General features: G+C 48.5%; 1 protein-coding gene across 1 annotated transcript in view; it reads left to right on the forward strand.

The window, feature by feature from the left end:
* The window catches only part of LOC8031621 (acetylcholine receptor subunit beta-like 1), a 66,536-nt gene extending 45,121 nt beyond the window's left edge, over nt 1-21,415 (forward strand). Inside the window, exon 6 of the mRNA XM_029972736.4 lies at nt 20,718-21,415. Within this exon, the coding sequence (XP_029828596.1) occupies nt 20,718-20,888 (171 nt within the window). The 3' untranslated portion in view covers nt 20,889-21,415. The remainder of the gene's footprint in view (nt 1-20,717) is intronic.
* The last annotated feature ends 1,760 nt before the right edge of the window (nt 21,416-23,175 follow it).

Genomic DNA, 23,175 nt, shown 5'->3' on the forward strand with positions numbered 1-23,175 from the left:
ACCAAGAGAGGGCCCAGTTCAAACGGAGTAAATCCATTCGAAGATCCGTAAACTACAGGGAACGCGCCCACCGATCCAAGACAACGCAGAACAACAAAACGGAGGACTCCTGTTTCAACTGACACAGCTCCAAGCAAGGGGTGGGTCCTGAAGCTTCAAGCAGCAGCAAACTTCGCCTGCAGGTTCTTGGAAGTGGTTGATGCAGAATGGGCCCGTAGCATTCTTACACTTCTTCAACTGGCCCTTCCCCTTATTCGATCCTTGTAAATGGCGAGCTGTAATCCCCCTGCATCCACTGCACCACGGTCTTCTTCTTCAGACCTTACGGTATGGCAGTGGAATTGCCGAAGTTTCCGAAAAAAACGCTGCAGTCTCATCCAGTATATTCAATCGCACTCACCCCCACCCGACATCACCTTTTTACAAGAGCCTCGTACCCTACCTAATCTTCCTGGGGCGCATAATGATCCTGATCAAGATCACCTTGTGGCAACTCTTGTCAAGCGCGTTCATATCGCTGCCGACTTAACTTTCGACAGCGAGGCCGCTCCACAAGTATTACTTGAACTCCTTCCTGCAAATCTACGCATGCCTAACACCTAATCCCTCCGTCTACTCAATATCTACAGCCTCCCTCAAGATCGCCATGCACGGTTCAACAAGTTGTTTGAAGCCGCACGCTGCAAGGGTTGCGCCACATTCATTGGAGGCGATTTTAACGTTCCACATCCAACTTGGGGTTACCCTCGCGACACACCTAAAGGGCGAAAGCTCCACACTAATTCAACAACACAATCTCACTTTACTTACTGATCCATCGACACCCACAGGTCTTGGCACCAGCGTTGCACGAGACACGTTCCTTGACCTTACCATGTACCGAGGCAATAAACCCTGCACCTGGCAGAACCTTGACGAACAGCTCGGCAGTGACCATTCAATTCCTGAAACTTGTATGTACACTAAGACTTCACAGGGAAAGCACGCCACATCCGTATCACAGAATGGCCTGCCTTTCGCGCATCGTCCTCCTCCTATACCTCCTCCGACACACTCACCGATTCGGTGCAGACACTGCAAACCCGGCTAAACCGACACACGCGCACCTTTCCTACCACTCCAGTTGCACCGGATATAGACTCCCACCTACTCCATCTATGGGAACCACGTCGTATCCTAACCAAACGGTGGCGACGTCAACGCCACAGTAAGAAGCTAAGACTACGTATTGCCCAACTTACTGTTGATGCTGCAGACTATGCTGCCAACCTTACTGGTGAAAACTGGCACGCGCTATGTGACAATATCAATGGCACGCTCGGTATCGCACGAACGTGGTCCCTACTCCGTCATCTAGCCTGGTCAAGCCAAATCGGACAGGGTTAAGGACATTCATAAACTTCTACGGGCCACTAACCTAACAGACAGCCAATGCCTCACACAGCTACGACAACGTTACCTTCCCACTTACACTCCACGTTACGCGGACTACATGGGTCCCCCCAACACACTCACTTGCCTTAACGCGCCGATCGCACCGATTGCAGCCATTGAGATTCGTACTGCACTCACCGGCATACGTGGAAACACATCTTCTGGTCTTGACCAGATCCGCTATTCTTTTCTCTACAACCTTTCTAATTCGGACACCACGCAGCTTACTACCTACTTGAACAAGGTGTTGGAGTCGGGTACCCTTCCCAAGGAGTGGAAGGAAGCAACAATGGTTCTGATTCCCAAGCCTGGCAAACCCCTCTCCCTGGAAAACTTGCGCCCGATTTCTCTTACCTCGTGTCTGGGCAAACTGCTTGAGAAGGTTGTACAGCTTCGCCTCCACAAATTTCTTGCGGATACATCCGCTCTTCCTGACACTCTTTATGGCTACCGTAGTGGCATTTCCACCCAGGACGTTCTGCTCCGTCTCCAACATGATGTTTTAGACTCACCGAGCACAGCCCAATATCTTGCCGTCCTTGATGCACACCTTAAGGGGGCTTTTGACAACCTCTCCCACGACCTGGTTCTTGAACAGTTGTCAGCCACTGGCTGCGGAGTAAAAGTGTACAATTCCGTCCGCAATTTCCTCCGTGACCGATCTTCCAGCCTCGTCCTTGGTCATCTTCGCTCTCCTTCCGCGCCAGTGGCAAACCATGGCACACCGCAAGGCTCTGTACTTTCTCCGCTCCTGTTTAACCTTGCCATGCGACATCTTCCTCCCCTTCTGAATCAGATCTCGGATGTCAGACATGCAATTTATGCAGATGACATTACTGTCTGGGTAACGAGAGGCTCCCTCGGACACATAGAGACTCAGCTACAAGAAGCCGCCCCTACCATCGAGCACTACGCCCAGCGTGGAGGCCTGACCTGTTCCCCTACGAAGTCAGAATTACTAATCGTGACGAAACACGCTCGCGGACAGACCGACCTCCCATTACCATCACATGAGACGACAAACCCGTCCGGCGTAAATTGGCCAAACGGGTGCTTGGCTTTGTATTACAATCCAACGCTAAAGCAACTCAAACCCTCCATCAACTCACCACCCAGTGCAACCAAATTATGCACATGCTTTGCCGCGTCTCAAATCGTCGACATGGCCTTAAAGAGGCGCATGCCCTAAGCCTTGTCCAGGCGTTGATACAGACTCGTTTAACCTACCACCTTCCTTACCACAGCCTCACCCAGACCGAACACACTCGTATGTCTGTATTGCTGCGGAAGGCAAGAAACTTGCGCTCGGCCTCCCTGTTCGCACAGCCACCGTTTGCCTCGAAAGGCTTGGGGTGACCAACACTCTGGAGGAGCTCATTGTAGCTCGTCGGGCTACCCAGTTGACGCGCTTGCGCTGCACGGCTCAGGGGCGGGCACTCCTTGCCACCCTTGGTTTTCCACCCTTTCTCGCTTCCCTCGCAACTGAGGGTCTCTCCCCCGCTGCGCGTGCCAGACTCACTGTGGCTTCCATCCCAAGTCATGTGAATTCTACCCGACACTCGGCTCGGCGCGGCCATCGCTCGCGCTACCTCCGCCGCTCATATCCGGTAGGTTGCGATACCGTTCGTGCCCTCTTTACGGACGCCAGCCCACATGGTGTGCGCGGGGTGTTACGGTCGTCGTGGACTCTGATCTCAGGACAGTCCACGCGGCCACTGAACGTGGTCTTACCGACGTGTCCATCCTGGAAGAACGAGCGGTGGCCAGGGCAATCCTTTCTACCTGAGTTCCTTTCTCTCCTCCTCCATCCCCATTCACATTCTCACTGATTCGGAGACGGCCTGTCGGCACTTCCTATATAACACCTTACACCCTTCCGCTGCATCTTTACTCGACGCGTTCCTATCCTCCACCTCCCACAATTTCCGGCTGGTATGGGTGCCTGGGCACGCAGCCGTCCCCGGTAATAAGCGCGCTCATGCGCTCGCCCGAGACCTCTCACACCGGGCGCATGGGGAAGACTTTGTCAGCATCCAACCAGCCCCTTACTCCTACAGCACTCACCTTGCAAAGCCACGCCTTGCTCGGCAACATTATCCTCCTCCTCACCCTTCCCTTACTCGTAGAGACGCCGTCCTCTGGCGACAACTGCAAACTGAAACTTTCCCGACCCCCCTCTTCTTCTCTTACCTCTCCCCGTCACTCAGCCCGCCTCAGTGCCCTCACTGCAGCGACCGTCCCAACCTTATTCACATGGTCTGGCAGTGCCAGCTTATTCCCGCCATTCCACTCAATCCCAATCCCACCCCCACCTCCTGGGAGGAGCGGCTGACCGATGACACGGCCACTGGCCAGCAATCGCTGGTGGACCGCGCCAAGGCGGTCGCCGCCACGTATGGGGTCCCGGACTAGGGGCTCCACCCGAGAGTTTGGCACACGTCGCTACAATAAAGTTTATTCACTCACTCACCAGATGGATGAACATGGAATCACCTCAAAACAATGTTGTAATCTTGTGGATAGAGGGAGGGGGGGGGGGGGGGGGGGGGCATGGAAAGGATGACTGTACGGCTCATTTTGGCGTAAAATTATAAAGGGCTATGACAAGAATATTATGAAGGTTGTCAATGAGGCTGCTGTCTTAGTCCTGTTATTATTAGGCTCAACTGTGGTTCATGCCTTCTCTGCGTTTTAACATCGTCATTTTTAGTTTTGAGGGATTCTTCATCACAAGTCAGAATACAGGTTGAAGTAAATAAAGATGATTATTGACTCCTTTACCTATTTAGCGGTAGGCAAGTTTCTCACAAAAAATATCTGGAATTCGTTTTGCTTACCAAATTTGTACAGGCTACAGTCACCGAAAGCTAACGAAACGCAGGGTGCGGCGCATCCTGTTCAGGCTTCCTGCTTCGTGATTGGTCCTTCCGCGTCCTTCCGCGTCCCTTGAGAACAATGCAACAATCTGATTGGCTGAGGGAGCGATAACGAGATGCGCTGGACCTACCACGCCCTCCCTGCGTTTCTTAAGTTGTCCGTGACCATAGTAGAATCGCACTCACAATACTAAACCTACTCTTGGCATGCTTTGACTTTTTTTATTTTTTCTACGTTCTCGTCCGTGGCTTCGCGCTAATGTCGAGTTGCCTCGTCTATCTGTTCCACTGCGTCCATAATAGGAGTTGAATTCGCCTAAATATGCACCACTAGTACCGTATTTACTCGAGTAATAGCCGCACTGAATATAAAGAAAACCTGAGGGTTCGTTTTTCCGTGGAGCACGCAGATTGCCAATCACCGCGATCAACAGCCTGACTCCAGCTGTTTACAGGACAGAGATAACGTCTTCGTGCGAAGATACCTTCTTTGAAGATTGCATTTGTATGGCGAATCGTGTTCTCGATTTGGTCATTCGCTGCGTTATTTATACGCAACGCAATGATTGGCTGTATATGTGTTCTGTGGGAAAGTAGACGCAAGGGTCTTGTACATAAATAGTGCGACTATTACTCAAGAAAATACAGTATTAAGCTTTATTCACAGCGGTTCGCTGTAAGATTAAAAGGAGTCTATAGCTTTTTTTTTTTTTTTTAATGCGAACCGTTTATATGCTAGTCTCTCAGATGAAGGGAAACCTGAAGAAGCGTAACCGCCAATTTCCCCGCTAAACTTAGCGGGAAAACTGACATCACATGGCTTCATGTCACGTGACCTTTACGCAAATTCAGCTCTTCCGCTAGATTTAGCGGAAAATTGACGTTACGTGACCTCAACACTAAACACCTGGTTTGGCGCTAGGGGTTTAGCACCACTAGCCCCAAACCAAGAACGTTTCACGTAGCAAAACACTATTGCAAAGCAATTTGCCAAACTTATTTCTTTTTATTAACAACTTAAAATTCAACACCGTCTTCGTGTAAGCGTGATTTCGAGTGTAGATGTTCCTTGTAAGGTTTGATGTGCTTTGCCGCAGCATACTTAATCGTAGATATACTCAAACTCTTCTATATTTCTGAGCTAGTTGCTTTCGTTCGTGTTTTCTGGTTGCACATTTGTGATAAAGTGTGCCAATTACCCAAAAACCTGCCCGTGAACGGGTTGAATCAAAATTATTCATACTCGTAATAATATTACCAATATAATTATTAATTCAAGAAACGCGCGGGATACATTTTACAAAATGGGAGAGTAAAATGTGATGTGGCGTCTATTGTGATCTTTCCCATACATTTTGAAAACACTTGTTATTGTAGTGCGACAACACTGCGCTCGGAGTTAATAGTAAAAACGTCACCTCGCAAGCCTACGCCGGCGGCGCTGCCGATTTTAGCCTTCCCAGTGTTGCCTTATTCGGCCATCGGGGTGCTGGTGATCAATCGGCGGCAGCGCTCTATGGAAATATTGTGGCGAGAAGTTTCGGTGTCGCCATCCAGCGGAAGCCCGGCACAACACAAAGTGAGGACCCTCCCGACGCTCCCGACGCCGCCGCAGTTCTCAGAGCTGAATGAGCTTTCGTTCAGCCTCGCTGTCGCGCTAGTAACTTTTCGTTTTGCATTTTTTTTTTATATATAAGATGTGATTGAATTCGTCGAAGACGATTAAAATTTTGCGTCTGGCAGGTATTCATCATAGGCTTCAATGCTGCTAACGAGAACATTTTTTTTTTTCCTGGGCAAAGCACAGTGAAGACGCTCGGTTTTAGCTCACTAATGGCTTACATTTAGATATTTTTGTCCGGCTTTAATTTACATGTTCAGAAAAAGTTCTCGTTCCACTTTCTTGGAGAACAATCAACGCCAACGTTGTCCTGGCTTCCTCCCTTGAAGAAGCCAGGACAGTCCCGCACCCTTCAGGGCAGTCCGGCACCCATTTGTTTTTATACACATCCTGGACTTTGCCGAGCTTAATAAAATCATTCGCAGCACCCTGTTTATTATTTGGGTAATTACAGTGAAGAGTTAATGCAACAAGAAAGGCTGTATTTTGAAGAGGGACACAGTTTAAAAGTCTAATGAATTTAAGAAACAAAAACAAACCATTATACTCAATTAAAATGATAAAAGAACACAAACAGGCTTTTAGTCGAAACCGTTTTGTAAAATTATTTTTATCATCGGGTCGTTTTGTTAAGATCGTGCGTTTAGACTAACAAATCATTTGGCTGATATTTGACGCTTCCGTCGCAGCCATTGAGACCTTGCACAGATATTGATATTATGTAATGACCGTAATTACAAAAAAAAAAAATTACCGCATCTCCACGTGGTGGCTGATGTCGATTGGGGCGAAGCTCGGGTGGTGCTGATGATACTGATTTTGGTCATAGGTAGTGCTGATGGTGCCGTTTTCATTCATGTCAGTAGAAGAATGTGTGGTTTTCTTCTTTTCCTTTTTGTAAAAAGACAGATGGGATGGCAGCTCAGAACACCTACACTTTTTTTTCTTCTTTTTATTTTTTTTTTCATCTTTTTTCATTTTTTTTTTTCTTGCTCTCGCTGCTGAACTCAAGAGCAGGAGCTCCTGAGCTCCTGCTCGTGAGCTCACCAGCAGGGGCACGCCGGACGGCGGACGGACATACGGACATGGCTAGCACCTAAAGAGGTTGTCACACGAGGGAGAAATCCCGGGGATTTCTCCCCGGCACGCGCATCCCACGATGAAAACGTCAGGCTTTGCGATGTGCAAAAGCCTCGCGTTTTCATCTCGTGATGCGCGCGTGCCGGGAAGAAGTCCCCGGGATTTCTCCCTTGTGTGAATACCCCTTAAGGAGCTTTGCCCCTAAAATAGGAGATGGGGGATTTTTTTTTTTATATGTATCTGACCTGTGAGTGAAGAAAGCACTGTTGTGTTCCAGTTATAACTGCTCTCAATAAAACAGAACTGACCTCACGACCACAGCCAGTATTTGTGGACGTTACATAACATTTTACCCTGCTTATCATAAGCCGTCTAGAATAATGAACGCTTATAGTATTGAGCCTAAACGTCCAGTAACCGACCTTTTATGGCACAGAAAAATATATGCCAATGGCGTCTACGAGTAGGCGAAATAGTGAAACATCCAACATAAGTTGTTGCTGTTGTTTTTCTCGATTACAATGCAGCGCCGGAGCTACTGCACCGTAAGAAAGTCAAGACTTGCTCGATTATGGCATCCTCGGGGCCCGATTTGTTGCACAGACAGAGGAGAGTCCTTTCGTTTTGAACAACATAAAGGTGACTTTCGATTCCTTGAACTTTGCAGCGCGACAGGTGACACGGACGACACAAAAAAAGAAATTCAGGTGCGGGGGAAAAGGAAAGCCGGATTATCGGATTATAGTTGTCGCCGAATCCCGCCAGTGGAATCCGCACGGAGGACGAAACAGACACTCGCGAAGAAAAGTAAAATAGAATACAATATACAACACGATTCGTCGTGAAAGCATCTGATTAGTGGTTCGACCGCACAATCGCGCTCGCCCACACCTTTTAGTCCTGTTTTAACGTCATCTGATACTTCCCCGGTAGTTTTTCTCCTGTATATAATAAAAACTTACACCTTTTTCGGTCGCGTCTGTTGTGCCAAAGATGGCAGAGCAGTAACGAGCCACTGCGCCGCGTATTAAAGCAAGCGATCTCGCCGTACCGCTATGGAGCGCGCGATGTAAGCAAATTGGGCATTCTCACACTTCCGATATCCTGTGACATTCACTTGTTGCTCAGTGGCGCCCCCCTTCGTGGTTCTGTTCCGGCTGGCGCCATTTTGCGACTCTCGACACCCTTCTGGGCTGTGGTAACCGGGGAAACCCGTTCAGCGAGACGCTACACCTACATTGTACGTTCGAACTTCGCCATCCTTCCCTGAAAGTTTTTACTTCATTGGCCTACTCAGGACGCTCACCTTTTTAGTGTTGTCTTCCACTATGAGAACCAGCGAAAGTCAGGCCTGGTAAGCTGCTCGACCTTCGCTCAAAACGAACGAAGAAAGCGAACGTCGCTGGCCGTTCGAAGTGTGCTATGTTTTTCGAGGACGTTTGCTACGTTCTTTGAGGATTATCTCCGCTTAGATAACCTCTGGAAAGCCTTGACGGTCTTCGCAAAAAATTGGCATTCGGGAGCGTGGTAGGGGGCAGTTGAGACACGTCCGTTCCTTTGCGTCGGTTCTGTGCAAAATACGATCTCTCCTCAAAGCGTGTCCTAAAACAAGTCTGGATTCCGTCCAATAGTCGTGAAGTGGCTGTCGTCGACACTGTAAATTGGATATGCTGTGTTATTTTAGATACTTCTTAAATAAAACCTGTTTGGATAGCACGGCACCGTGGGGTACGTACAATACGTTGTTCGATTTATGACACTTGTTGAATGTTTGTGTTGTGAGCGAGAAATACCCATACCTTTCGGCTATCTTGTGTGATCACATATTTTGAACAGTTCCATCTTTGCAGATTGGCACGGCTGGATGTTTGACAACGTAAACAATCTGCGTAAAATGAAACAAACATTCTAGTTGCTTTCGCTCTGTCGCGCACGAACTCACTAAAATAGCTTTAATTTGTTTGTATTTGTCCCCAGAGATGGTAAAATGCTTTCCCAAAGGCCCCATGAAGTTTCGTTTGCCACATAACACACACGCACAAAAAAAAAAAAAAAAAAACAATAAAGTGCAGCAGTTTAGCCGTAACCAGCGTCAGGAATTGCGCCTATGCAGGCTGCCACAGACTACTGATGAGAAAACCCACCGCCCAGCGCAGTCGGGCAACACTGACGTGCGCTCGTAACCAGGGAAGCGCGCCGTAGATCGCCTGGTTGGAGACTGTCGGTGGAAAGGTCTATAGGTGTCGCACTCTCCCAATAGGTGGCGCTAGCCAAGCCAAAACGAACGGCGGGGGAGAGAGCAGGCATTTCTCCTTCCTGGTCACCTTGAAAAATATCGTCCTAATCTTTGTTCTTATGCAGCGCGTCGCGTAATGGCTGCTCCAGATTGCCCGACGGAGCGACCAAAGGCAAACCAGTCGATTAACGCAAAAAAAAACAAAAAAAAATATATATACTTATAAACGGGATTTCAGGATTATAGATCGATCGAGCTCTATATAAAAAAACGAACGAACAAATTTTACGCTCGCGGCGTTATAAATTGCGCCTGCGAGATGTCAATAAATGTTGCCTTAACGCTTTACTTTGCTCGTGGTGTTGAAACACGCAGATTAGTCGACGGGTTGTTGCGCAAAAATGAAAAGGGAAAGGGGGGGGGGGGGTGGAATAGTTAGTATGATAATCCCATAACGCCATATTTAAAGGAAACTTCTTTGAAACGATGGAGGGGCCCGGCCCAGATATTTGGAACATCGGTTTTCGATAATGAAACAATTGTTTTCTTTGGCTATTTTTATCTACTGTTTTAATTTTATTTTGTCTTCCATTTTGCATATTAAAATCTGTTGCACCTACGGTGCCATTAAAACTGAACTGGGATGAGAAATGCGACCTTTAAAGTTTCTCCTAATGTTAATAGTTAATGGTAGTAATAATGATATTTCGTTTATTTCGGTAATCAGGATGATGCACCAATGGCTAAAAGGGTTTTCTGTTCTTATTTAATGTGTTTTTTTTTAATTCTCATTCAGTTTTGGCAAATATTAAGAAAATAATTCGTGAATTTGAGCTCTACATTTGATTGAATGCGAAGCGTCGAGTTTCAATCATTATTGAAAGAAAACCTGACACTGCGTTTTTTTCATTGAACTTTCCTAACCAGTTCGCCTCCGTACATTCCCTCTTTGGAGTTCTAATACTTTTTTATCTTATCAATCAATCGAGCGATCAATCGATGTTTAATACAGCCTCCAGGAATCACCTATTGTTATTGACGCTGGCACACCTGAATAAAAAAAAAAAAGTCAGATGCGCACGAAATAAATTTTAATGATTTTTAATAGAGCTTCATGGACCGAGGGAGCAAACAAGGGTTAACAAGTTAAATCCTGCCGAGGCCCCAGAACTTTCTCCGTTCTTTATCGCGATTCCAGCCTTCTAGGACCGGTCCCATTCAGCCATTTGAATTAAAACTATGGTAATTAATTTGTCAGATACAAACTAAGAATGCGCCAGGAGCTCCTTTCACACCCTCATTACAGATAACCACTCTTCCTCCGCGATACGAAAATAGTCCGTGACCAAGATGAGCGTCGCGGTGACGTCAGAATGACGGGTTTTGTTATTCTTCTTTCAATCCGAAAAACGGAAACACCGTCACACAGATGGTAACTTTCGGTTGTGAGGAATGTTCACTGAATGATCGTGCTTAGCAGCAATACGGGATTATTTACTATGCATTATTTTATCCGGATTTTGAAATATTAGCGGCGAGATGTTTTGGAGGCGCCCTCCTATGGCTCCCCCTTGTGACGTCATTTCCTTGCGAACAACAAGTTCGATGGTGTTTGTAAATAGCATGAAGGAAGCCTGAAATCATTGCGCTCTCAAAGCAACACTGCCAACACCGTCGAAATTAAAGTTCTTTCATTCCTCTTATTTCCGTCGATGGTATACCCTTTCCGACGTCATAGTCAGCTTTTGGGCCAATCGTGGAAGGCAAGCGACGCTTTCGGTCGCGCACGTCGCCAGTAGCTTAAAAAATCTCGGCCTTAGTGTTTTTTTTATTTTGTATTTTAATTGAAAATCTGTTAGTTTTTGAAATAAAACTTTTGGCTGGGTGGCGCAAACCTCCGCCCGATTAAATAGTCTTCAGTCGTGTCCATCGATTCATCGTCATGCATACTGCCTTTCCTGGCTGGTCGGCATAGCGAATCGATTTTCTTTCTCGTACTACGGGGTCGTGGTTATTTTTCAGAGTATTAACATTTATACCCGAATATGTAGTTGGAAATGGAAGCACATATTCGTTGTCCATGTCACCCGTCGTAAAGTTTCATGCAAACCTATAACATTTTTAGAGCGCAACTCTTAGGCGCTCCTTCGCGTGTTTTACGGCGTCGGCGTAACCGGAGGGGAAGGGGAGGGTAAGAGGAGAAGGGGAGGATGCGCAGAAGGAGGAGGGGAGGGTACAGAGGAGGAGGAGGAGACGAGGAGGGTATGAAGGAGAGGAGGGGAGAATACGAAGGAGGAAGAGAGGGTATGGAGGAGGAGGGGAGGGTACGGAGGAGAAGGAAGGGAGGATACGGAGGAGGAGGGATACGGTAGAGGAGGAGGGTGCAGGAAGAAGGGTACGTGATCAAGTGAAGTTACGTGATCACGGCTTCCCTCGTAACAATCAAGGACTGGCAGAGGGCTGGTACTTAAAGAACCAGTATGTGAGGAGAGTGGTCTATATTTGTACACATATATATATTTTTTTTCTCAAATTGTCTAGCACGGCATATCGCAAAATCAAAATACCTCAAGAGCAGTTCTCTAATTTCGCATTAGAGATTTGCGAACGTATTTAATTTTTTTTTTACTTTTTTCTGCCTTTTTTGCATATTGTTTACGTTCTGCGAAAATTCTTCCCTCACATTCTCCTGGATGCTAACACAACAGACGTTTCCTATCCTAGCAAAATGAATTCTCGATACTACTGACCTTTATTCTTAGTACGGGTGCGATTGTTTAGTAGAGTATATGTTATGCTAGCAAGTCCCAGCTGCTCTGGTAGCTCCGATATTTCCACAACGGTTCAGGTCGTAATAGCAAGAACCAGTGTTGCGGAATGGGCACCCCCATTCTATTCCGATTCCATTCCAGGGAATTAGCGTTCCCGACAATTCTATTCCTTTCAACTCCTCGGAATGGAGACACTGGGTCCCCACTCCTGGAATGGCTAAACTCCACCATTCCATCCCACTCATTCCTAAACGCGAACAAAATGGCCGTTGATATTTACATTGTTACTGGAAAACAGCAGCATAAAGCTGCTGACGTTATCAAATGCGAAGACCAGTGAAGAAGTATGCAAAATTTCCCTCAAAGAACTCATTCCGCTAAGCCGAGGCGTGGTTGCACAAACCGCTTTGCGGCACTTGCTGTCACTCTAGACATCGACCGCGCCATCAAGCGTAAAAGGCTCGCGAGTTGCAACAGAGGCAAACAATTAAAACCACCCATATTCTTTGCAAACGGACCGTATACCCTCCAGAGATACATGGTTAGGTTAGGTTAGGTTTAAGAATAAGGCCTTAAAAATGTCTACTTCGTGCGTGGCACTAGAAAAACCTATCTTGCTCTCCGTTTCGAACACCTGCGCAACAGCACTGCTAGTGTGCTGTAGAAGCGACGCCGGGTATACCTGCCCCAAATCTCCATGCGCTGCGGCAAGAACTGAAAACCACTGATGAAGTGTAGTCGGCATATGGCGGCAGCAGAAGGAACTGTAGCCCTATATGATGAAACCTGCTTAAAAATGTAAACTTTTAAGGCTTAAGCGCATGTAAGCGATTTAGCGAGCGACGGCGACGAGCGACGGAGATGTCTCACTGTCGCTCGTCGCGACGCTCGGTTGCTAGATTTATAGAAAACGTCGTTCATCGCCTTGGTCGCTTGCTCCCGTAGCTTTCGTGCAGTTTGCCTCGTCGCGCAACTGACCGAGCGACAGCGAAACGGGTCGCCATCACTTGTCTCGTCGCTCGCCGAATCGGTTACATGATTATAATTTATATATGATGTACGATTCCTGCGATTTCTTAACGTACGCAATCGAATTTTTATTTGTGTTCCACGCAAGCACTGCAAGATCGGCTGGGTTAAAATTGGGGAGTCGGACCGGTCATTATTCAGGTTCGGTTCGGGTTTTTGTTGCTTTCATTTTGCTCCGGTTTGGTTCTGGTTCAGTGACGCTTTTAAATATAACGGTTCGGTTACCGGTTCCACCAAGCGCGAACCACTTAAAACCGGTTTTTCGAAAAAATTTCGCAGCTCCGTATGGTTAAGAATAGGTGAGTTCAACACAACGGCATCTTCAATAAAAAAAAAATAAAAAAAAAGTAGGTCACCAGAAGCCGTGCAGCGAAAACCAGGACAGCAGAACAAATATATGACTTTGCGATCTTGAATTTTGAACGTAGACACCGTTGTGTGGATATTACGTGGTTATACAGGCGCTTGGAAGCAGCACCAAAGTACAGGACTCACATGTGAAGTCGATCAGCCAGCACGCACAGTTTAGCCAGCATCGTACTCGCAAACTATCCACAAAAACAAATTATTCGTTAGTTGTTTAGACAGAAGGAGTTTAGTCTGTCAGAGTATGGCGACATTGTTACCCACAGTAGACGAGACAATTAGAAAGTGAAGTACGGCAGCAAGCCTTGTGTCTTTAACAGGCGTCACGCAGTACTGATGCACGACCGCACGCCGGTACGATGTTCATCCTGATCGAAACGGAAAACAACCCACACCGCGCGCACAAATGACTTGCTTGAACGATTAAGTTGAAGAGGAGAAAGAAAGCGAAGGCCGGTCGAAAGAAAATTCAAACAAAAAAAGGACACAAAAATACAACGGGAGACCTCCTGCTTCTATAATAAGCCCACACAAAGCAGCGTCTAGGGCTCTGGGCGACTGGCGTCCCTGCGACGACGCCACAGTGTCGCGCTCGTCGCGCGCGGCTCGCCTCTCGGTGCTTGAAGATTTTACCACCGCGGAAAAAATGTGCCCAGAGCCGTCTACTTTTAATGCGAAGGCATTAACTGTCTAGAATAAACAGTTGGGCTAGTTGGTATACATTCATAATGAAAAACAGCGCGAAACACAATACGCAGCGGAGAGAAATACACAGAGAACAGCGCATTTTCCTGCGTGCATTCCTCTCCTCTGTGTCCTTGTGTTTCGCGCTGTTTTTTTTTTTTTTTAATTTTATTATTAACTTAAGCATGGAGCGAACAGGCGCTTTCAGCTTTTAAAGCCACGCCAGATGGCACCTAAATTCCCTTGTGCAGTAGAGAAAGAAATCGGGTTGTGTGTATATTTATACAGCCTATAACTTAGTGTGCCTCAGCGGGCGACGAGTCTCCCAGCTGGAGATGAGAAATTTAGCCCGTGAAGTACAACCACTAGCCTGGGGTCTTCAACGTGAATCACGCAGTAATGATACACGACCGTACGCCGGTACCATGCTCGTCCAGATCGAAACGGGAAGAGGTGGAGATTGAGCCCAGGATTTTGGGTTCAGCAGCGCGAGCTTTCGCTCCACGTTCTCCGAGCTCGTGTGCGCTAGCCCACTCGGTCACCGATCCCCCTGAGCGAAGCCTATAGACGCTTTAAACACTCGCTAGATGGAGCCGCGATTGCCGACCTTCTCTTGTCTTACCGAGATGCCAAGCCACTGAAGCGGGCGTTGACGGGTCTCCACAAGGGCCTATGGTGGGGAGAAGGACACAGTAACACTTAAAATGGCAATAACCTGTCCTGCTGTGGTGATGATGAAGTGGAGCGAACGGTATCAGATGGAACAAAAACTGAAGGTCGGTTATGGCGGCGCCCATGCACAGCTGCCTGAAAGCGTCGATAGTCTGTAGGAGTGAATTGGTGGATAAATTCCCATTGGCTCCGTGTAGCGCGTACCCCGTGGCTCGCACTCGGCCGCCACTCTCGTGTCACGCGTTGCGGGGGCTGCGGCCGCTTCTGCTCCTCTCGGCGCCGAAAAACATTGCGGCGCCTGAAGCATCTCGGCGGCCGCAACGTCGGCGGTAGCGAAACGTGACCGTCCACACACCGCAGATTAACTAAGGGGGCGGAAGAACGACATTCATACTTTCGCATTCACAACTCATAAGAAGTGCTTATGTGTCCTCGGTTTTATAGTTGTTTCTGCCGGTATTATGTTCGGTGTGTGTCTGTTTTTATTTTAATATTTATGTTTGTTTGTATTTTTCCTTCAGGCATACTGCTTAGAAGCACGAAAAGAAACTACACACACACACACACACACAAACGAAGACACATACACGAAGAATAGAGATTTAGCCTCTCGGCATAGTTAGATATACTCCCTTTCATCTTACGATGTATCGCGACGGAGGCTACGAGCGACACGAGCCAATCCATATAGTTCGTAGCTTATCACGTGACTTCGCGCTCCCCGCGTCGCTCCGCCCGACGGGAAGGACACGTGATGCCCTCCGAGCTACGAATTGGCCCCGGTGGCTCGTAGCGTGAAACAAAGTATAGAAGAGTACGCAGACACGTACATGTTACCCGAAAAAAATAAGTAAATATCGTTACTCGTTAATCGCTCAAAAAGTAACTAAACACGTTACTTGTTACCGATCCTCAAAAGGAACCCGTTGCTTTACCTCAAATCTACCGAGTTACTTTTCTCGTTACTTCGATGATCAAATACACAACTGCTTTTGTTTCTTGGTTTATTGTTTTCCTTTCAGTAGACGTTGCACTTAAACCAGTAGCTGCCTCTTCGTTTTCATCAGTCATATTTCCCCGCTTCCTTGCGAATACGTCTCCATCGATGCTGAAGAGTCCTATACTGACGCGCTCGAAGTAACGGCAGTGTTGTGCTCCAGGAAGATCTTGAATTTGGGATTCCCCTCCCTCTTTTGCGCTTTCTGCTTCTAAAGATCCAAGTTGACAATGGGATATGCGCCTTCCCGTGTTCGCAACCTCCGGGTTTTCATTCGACCAGTGCACGATTCTAGAAGGTTCAACCAACGAAACTTATCTGTTCGCCGGGTGAAGGACATTCCCAGCTGTAGAGCTCGACCGTCGACTTCAGCGATAAAGGTTGCTATACTGTCACACTGTTGAGTTATTTTGCGGGTTGCCCATCTGCCTTTGTCGCCATAGGCGAATACTCCGGTTTGAATTAAAACGAGGTCGTCTAAACGGTGTTGAACAAGTTACTCCTCAAAAGTAACAAAATACCGTTACTCGTTCCTTGGCCCTAAAAGTAACTAAGTACGTTACTCGCTCGTTTTCTAAAAGGTAACTAAAGACGTTACTTGTTACCGAAAAAGTAACTAAACAGAAGTAACTCCTTGCTGGTAACGTGTTACGTACACGTCTGAGTGTACGCCTCCACACCGATTCGTCGTCGCCATTTCGTGCTACACATAGATGTAAAATACACTTATTTGTTGCATTATTACGGATCTGTCTCCATGTCGTCGCCGCCATTTGTTTAGTCAAAACTGAGGCGCTGACGCAACCGTCGCGAATATTTAATTAACTTCCCGCCACCACCACCAAGAGGGTGCGGCTCACATTTTATTACGCTGAACCTGTTGCCAAACTGGTAACCGCCACAGGGGATTGCGGCTCTGTTCCGATTCAGGTTCAATATCGAACGATTGATATCAGTTACAGTTTTGTTCCGGTTCAGCTAAAAATAACAGTTCTGCTCCGGTTTGCGGTTCGGGTTCGCTTGGACACCATGGTTAAAAGAATCGCGCATGATTACAACAGCCGCTTTGACGCGTCTCGCGGCGCCATGAACGACGCCTTGTCCGTCTGCAACTATTCAGTTTTGGTTGCTTCACCGAGGATGCGCCATTTTCATCCTCGAAGGAGCATTAGCCAGTGACACAATGAAGCCGTCAGTCACCTCCAGTGCAATGATGCCGTTTCAAAAGCAACTTAACATGCGCTAGAAAATTGCGCCATCAGCCCGTAGGCCCTATGAAAATCGACACAGTCGCATAAGAAGTGAGCCCATTCCATTCCCACTCTATTCGGGAGTCGCACAAGTGTGGAATGATTCCGGAATGATTCTGGAATCATTCCAACTTCGGAGTGCCAACTACGCAGCGTTGGTGAGAACGGTAGTCTTGCTTGCAGAACGGTAAAATCACTGTTTGCTCGGAAGGCAAGAGACTTACGCCTCTCAGGCACTTTCCAGCAGTAAAACGCGGCGTTCCCCATATCTCTCGGCATCCACGTCCTTTCCCACGACCCGCATTACATTTTGCATACCGGATATATTATTTTAATTCAAACATATTTACGAAGAAAATGGGGAAGCGCGCTGTTACGCTAAACTAACCACTCGTTAAATGTAGGCTCAAGGTTGCCAGTGCGAAAACGCGGATGATAAAAGTATCATCAGCGTAACACTCTTCCCAGGCGCTCCAAATCTTTTTAAAATCAACTGAGTTATTGGTTTTTCGATGACGCTGGACACGTTTCTAATTAAAACCATTTTATTTTTACAGCTTAAAAAGATAATTAAAAACTTTGTTTTCCGACGTTTCGTTACAATTAGACAAATATACTATGTTTCCCTAGTCGCATGGCTCAGTCGTACAAACCGCATTAGTGTAAATATAAATTTAACAGAAAAACGTTCAGCCTTTCCACTCTCGTGAAGAAGGAAGACCAGCGGAGCTGTACTCGATACACTGTGTGCTTCTTCTTCGTCGTCTTCTGTTTTTCGCGTTGTTTCCTACGATGAATTTTCACCAACGCGCCCAACTATTCATTCTTCTATGATAGCTGGAAAGGTTGCCGCCATCTACGAGCGTCGGCGGAAACCATACTGGTTGTGTACTTGCCGCCGTCGCTTATAGACGGCGGTAGCTGTCCAGGTAGGTTTGTGTTGACATACACGGACACGATGCTGGGGAACCTAGCCCTTAACAGCTCCGCTGTAAAATAAAAAAAGAAGAAAAAAAAAAACTAGTAGGGCCTGAAAATTAAAATTCGTCTATAAAGAATGAATACAATATTGTTGCACGGGTGTGATTTTCCAAGAATATTGTATATACTCAGACTATAAATATAAGAATGCGCCAAATGAACCTTACCACGTACCAGGCAGGGCATCAAATCGCTCCGTTAAAGTAAATATCACGAATTATGCGACGTCAGGGCAACGTGCACCCTGAGTATAGCGGACTATTGGCGCATGGCGGAGGAACAGGAGAATTCCGTGAACGGATGTCGTGACGTCTACAGCCCGCGAAACTCCGTCCGCTGCAGTCGTACTAGAGTGTACTAGAAGGTACGAGTAGGACGAGCTACAGGCACCGCTCATGCTTTCAGTTGCACCTCAACATGTGGAAAACGATCAGGTGGAACCAGGCCACTTTGTTCGCTGCGCCACCTTCGCTGCGATCAAGCAACGACGCAGGTCAAGATCATATGGGAAATATAGCCCCTTAGGGGCTGTGGTGTATTTTTTATGATTTTGACTTCAGAGGTAGCGTCAAAGCACCACGACGCGACGACGTTACGCGACGCCAAGATGCTGTCATAAGGCCGTCGTGACATCACGTCGCGTCGAGGACGACGCCGTTTGGAAACATCAAGTCACCGTTGTAACACGGTCGTGACGTCACTTTGAGGACGACGCCGTTACGCGACATCAAGTCGCCGTTGTGACGCGGTCGTGACGTCGCGCGCCGCATCGAGGACGACGTGAACGTGGTCGTCGATGCCGATGTTGACGTCGACGCCCCACGCAACGTCAAACATCGCTATGACGCCACGTTAACGTCGTCCTGACGTCATCGTGAACGTCAACGTCATGACGAAGCCTCGACGGCGTTTAACGTCGTCGCCTTCGCCAGCATTAACGTCGACGCGCAGTCACAACGAAGTCTTGACGTCGTGTAACTTCGTCGACGACGGCATCGACGTCGTGAAGCTGTCGGGATGTCTTAGTGACGTCAAGTTGCGTCATGGCGACAACGACGTAAACGAACTGACACCAAGCGTCCTTATGACGTTGCATTGACAAGGACGCCGTCATCTTGACGTCCCTTGACGTTGTCGTCGTCGTCATCAACGTCAACGTACACATCGTCCTCGTTGTCAACACAATATGATGTCAGAACGCAGTCTTAACGTCGTGTAACGCACGTTTTCAACGTCGATGACGACGCTGACGTCAAGGTGTCGTCCTGATGTCGCATGGCGTTGTTACGACTAGTCAGGTCGCGATGACTTTATGTACGTGACGCCTGACGTTTAGGTTGTATAAAAATAAAGTCCGGCGTTCTATCGTTTCTATGACCTTGACCAGTGTGCCGGTCGAGCTTGGCGTTAGAACGAAACACGTTTTTCATAAAAAGCGGCTAACCCGAACCGCTTCGCTCGTAGCGCCCGAGAGAGCGCTACGAACGAAGTGGCTTGGATTAGCCGTTTTTTCTCACATGCGGAGGTACCAAAATAGCACTCCGGTGGCCCCACTCGTCCTTTCTAGTACACTCGAGTCATACGGACGGCGGGGAGTGCCGAGGAAGCGTGAGAGATATCAGTGTTACCAGACAAATTTAGCGGTAACACTCTACACAACAACGCGGCGGTATGCCGTTATGGCAGCAGCGCTGCTAGAAACGGACGACGATGACATTCTACCTGCTAAAAAAATATGATAAGTAAAAAAAAAAAAAATTTAGAAAAAAAAAACAAAAAAAAACTTGGCATACAGAACGTTATACGAAGAGCTTTTTCAAAGCGATGACACCTCGGAGTGTCGAAGACTCCTTTTGGTGTCTCATGACGTCTTCGTCGAACCACTGGCCCGCGTCCATCCGCGAATGCAGAAGCAGATAAGAAACATGAAGCGTCTTCTGAGGTTCTGACAGTGTTTTAAAGTCAGTAGCCGCAGAGCGCATATATGCATTGAACAAAGATGTCACTCACCCACTGTGTCGGCGAAAATTGCAGGTACCACGCCATCATTTTCCGGCGATTTGTTCCCATATCGAAGCCTTGATGTTTCCTTTCGAGTGGAGATCGCTGCTTGTGTCCCACAACGCTGGGAACTCCTCAACGAGGGAGATGAAAAAGAAAGTGGCGTCGTCATTTAACTTTGTCATTTCACGTGGGACTACAGCAACAGGAGCAACAGTAATGGTGTAAGCGATTCGGAAGCATTCCGAAGAGCCCGAAAAAAGCGCGGAGGCACTCGGTGGCCAGCTCCGCCTGCTCGCTAGGCGCATCGAGCAGCGCCACCTGCTCGCTGCGCCTAGCGGCAGAGAACCATCGCAAACTCGGTTGTCTGCAAACACGTCCGCAGTTGACCCTGGAACGTTTGTTTGTCTTATTTCTCGCAGAAAAGCTGCTATACGCCTTGAAATTTCACCAGGCAAACTCCACTACGTATATTCACATTCGGTGGTGGTTTGAGATTTTTATGTGCAGGCGCCAATTTTCAAGGCTCTTTTTGAAGCGAAGGGATTCATTGTGGGAACCCTATACTTCTTTTTTTTTTTTTGTATCCTTGATGGGCTTCATTATATGCGTGTACATTTATTTCAAACAAGGGCCCAGTGAGTCTAGAGCGCATTTTTTGAACCCAAAGGGCCGTGCGTGTGCCTTAGCCTGGGGTTCTTTCTTGCCGCCTCGCGCAGATCCGGGAGGACTGGAAGTACGTGGCCATGGTGATCGACCGGCTGCAGCTGTACATCTTCTTCGCCGTCACGACGGCCGGCACGATCGGCATTCTGCTGGACGCGCCACACATCTTCCAGTACGTGGACCAGGACAAGGTCATCGAGATCCACCGCGGCAAGCCCACGTGAGGCCCCCAGCGAGTAACCCACAAGCATCTATACGTAAACACAGGCCAGTATACTCAGCTGTACATACCTAGGTCTAGGCGGACTGCTCTTCCCTCGGGTGCCACCGTCTCGGGGCCAGCGGTGGGGCCCCCCGGGGGCCCCGCCCGGGGCCCCGCCAGCTGCGACTTTCGGGCCACCTCTCAAAGTATCTGGAAGTTGCCACTGTTTGCTCAAGACTGTGCCCCCTGCCGCCAGCGACATCCGCGGCCGGGCATCGGGAACGAGCCGCCGCCGCCGAAGCTGCCGCTCCTGCCCAAGGAGCACGCATGGGGCTCATGCAACCACAACTCTTTGTACCGTCGTCGTGAGGCCGCGGCGCGCGCGCGCTGCCCCAGCCGCGGCGCGCCCCGGTTGCCGTGGGGGCGGCCTCCGGAGGCGAGGCCCCCCACCCACCCAGCACGCCGCCCCCCGGCGTGGACGACAGCAAGCTCAACTAGAGTATGTTTGCATCCGTTTGGAAGACGAGTAAACATGTTTGTTCTCTCAGCGTCCCTTCTTTCACTGGGTGAGCCTAGGTTAAAGAGAGAGAACAACTCAAACCGGTGGACAGCGTTTGCAATTTAACGGTGGGCGTCTCCTTGCGCGGACTGGGTGCATGTGCACATGCGCGCGTTGTCAAGTGGCAAGGAGGATCCTAGAGTAGACAAGCCATATACTTTACTAGGGAATACACCTTACTTGGGGGATATCCCATGGCCTTTGCAATAAAGAGTTTGAGGAGATCGTTCCGACAATTCCGATAACCCCGATAACGGTGCCCGATAATAGCGAGTTTTAGTAGACCATGTTTTCCCCTCCGCTAAGCCCCTCCGCTACCCGGAACTCTACAGCCAATGCCATCGGCACGCAGTCGCAGTGGCGGTTTCTTCGTAGCGGAGGGTTAGGGAAGGGGGAAACACAGTCTATACTAAAACTCCCTAACGATACGACGCATGCACAAAGGCGGCGCGGAGTATCGGGTGTACTGGTATAGTTATAAAAGTTATCGGAACGATTTACTAAAACTCACAAATAACAGCTTTTGCGTAGTAGGGACTGCTGAACACAAACAGCCTTGGGGTTCTCCCTTTTGAATTTGGAGCGGCGGCTGCCGTCATCTATCGTCGTGGACAGCCTTCGATACCTGTCTTGGCAAATCCGGTATCCCGATACGTCACCGGCAGCCCCCTCCCTCACCGCAGCGCCAAAGCGCGATGCGCATGCGTTCTCCTGGAAGCTGGCTGTCCCCACCGCTAGGGGTGGATTTGAAGCTGTAGGCGCGCTTTCGAGCGCAAATAAGCCGAGTAGAATGTATCCCCCTGGTAAAGTATTTGGAGAAGCCGGGTAAAAGCTTGGAGACGCTGGCAGATGATCGACGTTTTCGCTTCCTCCTCGCAGCTTGTATTGCAAATGCGGCCCATACACCACATGACCCAAACCGAGAAGTTGGAAACACTCTTAAATCTAGGCACACCACCTTCGCTGCTCGCTCTGCGACGTGACACGAGGCACCCCGTTAGGTGCAGGGTGCCAGCGGCCCGCGGAAAATCCGGCCTTCTTTGCTGCCGATGAAAGGTAAGGTGCTCGTCGCGATGTTGTAGCGGCTCTTCAACGTGTTGCCGGCCCTTTCCGACGCAAGTGAAATCAGCGGCTTCCGTCCATCTGCTTCAGGTAACTGCCTCAAACACACGATTTGCAAACGGGAATGTTTTCAAAAGACAAGAGAGGAGGTAACGGTACTAAAGCGCAAAGTGCGTGACCGTTTTGCTGACAATGAAAAAACTGATAACGGAGGTTTCCGTTCTTCTTTCGCGGTAACGTTTCTACAATCACTGAGAAAGTGAGATCGGCAGGGCGTCCGGTTTGATAGCCCGGCCCCCAGCATGCACACGCTTACTTTCGTCGTGCTTGGGCTCTATGTACTGTACATGCTCAAATTCCCCCCCCCCCCCCCCCCCCCACACCAAAAAAAAAAAAAAAAACGCTGAAGCGTTATTGAAGGCGGGAAGCTCGCACTGGAGGTGGAACAATTGAAACTCCTCCCTGCTGTTTTCACCTTGTCAGTGACAATAGGCAGGATTCACTGGCGGCCATAGCTTTGCGCGCGAATGCTGAGCGGCTGCTGAAGGCGAGCTTCCGAAGTTCTTTTGCAACGTGGATTCCGCTCCATCAAGATTGCCGGTCATGACAGCCTATTATTGTGATCTCGTCCTGAGCATTCGCTCTAAACAGCGCCCTCAAATATGGCGTCCAGCGAATACCACATCTT

This window comes from Ixodes scapularis, unplaced genomic scaffold, assembly GCF_016920785.2.
Source record: "Ixodes scapularis isolate PalLabHiFi unplaced genomic scaffold, ASM1692078v2 PGA_scaffold1__304_contigs__length_218370807, whole genome shotgun sequence".
In the NCBI taxonomy this organism is placed as follows: Eukaryota; Metazoa; Arthropoda; class Arachnida; order Ixodida; family Ixodidae; genus Ixodes; species Ixodes scapularis.